This window comes from Echinops telfairi, unplaced genomic scaffold (genome assembly GCF_000313985.2).
Source record: "Echinops telfairi isolate 266 unplaced genomic scaffold, ASM31398v2 ScPeMD7_8;HRSCAF=38, whole genome shotgun sequence".
Lineage (NCBI taxonomy): Eukaryota > Metazoa > Chordata > Mammalia > Afrosoricida > Tenrecidae > Echinops > Echinops telfairi.
Genome location: NW_022103905.1, coordinates 15,789,174 through 15,791,905, shown reverse-complemented (window position 1 = coordinate 15,791,905; position 2,732 = coordinate 15,789,174). Strand labels below are relative to the sequence as shown.

Genomic DNA, 2,732 nt, shown 5'->3' with positions numbered 1-2,732 from the left:
AAAGGTCACTGTTCATACACATCTCAAGTTTGGGGAGGACTGGGGAAAGATTATGCTTTAAATCTATTACAATAATAAAACATTTTTGTCATTTTTACTTGAGTTTTTTAATTTTTCAAAGGCAGGCAGTAGAGTAGTTTGAGTTCCTATCTCATGGTACATTAAGACTGATACCAATTGCTATTCCCTGATTTGAACACTACAGCAGCAAGTCTTTACTCCTCAAAGAAGAGTGTGGGGCAGGCCACAGGAAAGGCTCTTTCTCACCTCCCACTGGTGCTGGGGCATCAAGGTGGCCTTAGCCACCACCTGTCAACAGCCCATTACTGACTCAAGGCCCAACTTGGCCAACCTCTTTGAACTACACAGGAACTTTCTCAATCTTCAGCTTCTCAGCCTTGGGTAAGCCCTTGCTCTTCCAGTCAAACACCTCTAGTACACAACTGGAACCGGTATATGTAATCCTTGCTGTATTTATAGACTAGATGGTTTTTTCAGAAGTCAGAAAAATTACATCTCATTGCACAAAATGGACGATAACTTGATACAAGATGATTTCTTTTCCCTTTAATTCTCAACTAAAAATCAATGTAATAAAATCCTGGCTTTCCATACAGCAGAAATAAAACTTTGAGGTTAAAGAAATGAATGGTGGGGAAAGATTATGCTTTAAATCTATTCACAATAAAACATTTTTGTCATTTTTACTTGAGTTTTTTAATTTTTCAAAGGCAGGCAGTATAGTAGTTTGAGTTCCTATCTCATGGTACATTAAGACTGATACCAATTGCTATTCCCTGATTTGAACACTACAGCAGCAAGTCTTCAAAGAGCTTTGCACTTTCTGGAGCTCTCCGAAATACAACAGGGCAGGGAGGGCACTTAGAAGCAGGATTTTCATCCATCTGCCCTGGATCTGTTTCCACACTGCTCTTTAGCACTCACTGCCCTCATCCCTGAAATTGTCATTAATAATATTTAGTGTAATATTTTTCTAAGTGTGTAAGCTTGGGATTCATATCTAGTTCCTAAACTCTTTGAAAATGAACATTTTAATTGGTCTTACCACAACATCTCTGTTGCTTCTATATAATAAGTATTCAAGGTTTTGGGGGGGGCTGTGAAGGTCCCCATCAGTCCTGTGATTGCTTTCCCCTTGCTCAGTCTTATCAAAGGGAGATATGACAATAGTATGATAGAAAATAGTTCTGGGGAAGAAATGAGCATAATACATTTTCTAACTTGAATATTCTCCCATCTGTTATTTAAAACCATTTTAACTATTTGGCTAAAACACTAAAGTGTTTTTCAACATGTCTCCTCCACTCCAGCCAAGCTGTTGTGTTTTGAAAATCTGTTCATTCCTAACCACCTGTAGTTTTCACACGAAGCCCACAGAACTTCCCTCTGCAGCCCACCTCCCCCCATCCGAATAAATACATCTTTTCACAATACCCTGTGGCAGACCCGCTTCCCATGGGTACTTACACATTTGTTTTAAATTTGTGCGGCGGGGGCACTGGGTTTTGGGCTCGCATCTCTAACACTTCCAAGTAATGTGGCCTTTTCTGAGTCCTACTAGGAAGGCCTGTCACGTTCTCAGCACGAGGGCTCTTCTCTGAGCCATGTTCCCCTGGGTCTGCAATTGTAATCCTCTGTAGCCGGTCAATAACCAGGCTGTCAGAGCAGCTGGCATTCGCTTCTGCTTGACTTGAAGCTCGACGCTGAGGGACATGCTGGCTGGTCTCGGATGCGGAAGTCGCGTTGGCTCTGCTGCTCAGAATTGTGTCCTCTGCCTCTCCAGGCTCTCCCTGGTCATCGAGGCGATGTCCAAGTCCTTGCTCGGGTGAAGTGGTTCGAGAAGATGTGCTGTCGTCAACAGAGGAACAGCTAGGAACTAGTGATGAAATGTCAAGTATCTGATCAGAATTCTGAGCCTTAGCTGTGTCCACGTCAACTCCGGCAATCCCCTTTTGCCTTACTTTGCAGTCTACTCTAATAGGGCGAAAGGGTTCACTTCTGTCTCGAATCGCTTCACGTTCTGCAATGGCCGCTTTCAGTTTGCAAACCGACTCTATGATCTTTTTACCTCTGTCGGGCAATTTGCAAATGAATTTTCTGTCAAATGGAAAAGAGGATACATAAAAGCCAGGTTCTCAAACTGGAGATACAAAACTTAAAAGCTAAAAGCATCATCATCAAAGGCAAAAAGGCTGTTTTTTCAAATACCCCCCCCCCAAAAAAAAACCAAGGGGACCCAGGGAACGTGCCTCACTTGTCTCATTCAACCATTATTTTCGCCAACACATTTTAAACATGTAATAATTGTATATAAAAGAGGAACCCTGGCGGGGTACTAGGTTACATGTTGGGCTGCAGGGTCAACAATTCAAAACCTCCAGCTGCTCTGGGCAAGAAAGATGAGGCTTTCTACTCCCACAGAGAGTTAGTCGCAGAAACTCACAAGGGCATTTCTATCCTGTCCTATTGAGTTATTATGAGCTGGAATTGACCTGATGGAAACGAGTTTGGTTTTTGGTTTTTCTTACATACAAGCCATTCCAATATCTAAGCGTGCTCCTCAATCTAAGCGTGGTCCTCAGGATCCGCACTATTTTTATCGTAATTCTGCGGCAGACAGTGCCTCTTCCACTCCCATGTCCTGGAGTTTCTCCGCAGCTACATCATTGTTCTTCTGAGTTAATGAAATGTGAGTTTGCATATTCTTTTTT

At 42.5% G+C, this 2,732-nt stretch overlaps 1 protein-coding gene across 1 annotated transcript in view; it reads right to left on the bottom strand.

Moving 5' to 3' along the window:
• POLR2M (RNA polymerase II subunit M) overlaps positions 1 to 2,732 on the bottom strand; it is an 8,369-nt gene that overhangs the window by 3,787 nt on the left and 1,850 nt on the right. Inside the window, exon 2 of the mRNA XM_045286474.1 lies at positions 1,489 to 2,155. Coding sequence (XP_045142409.1) covers positions 1,489 to 2,155 — 667 coding nt within the window. The remainder of the gene's footprint in view (positions 1 to 1,488; positions 2,156 to 2,732) is intronic.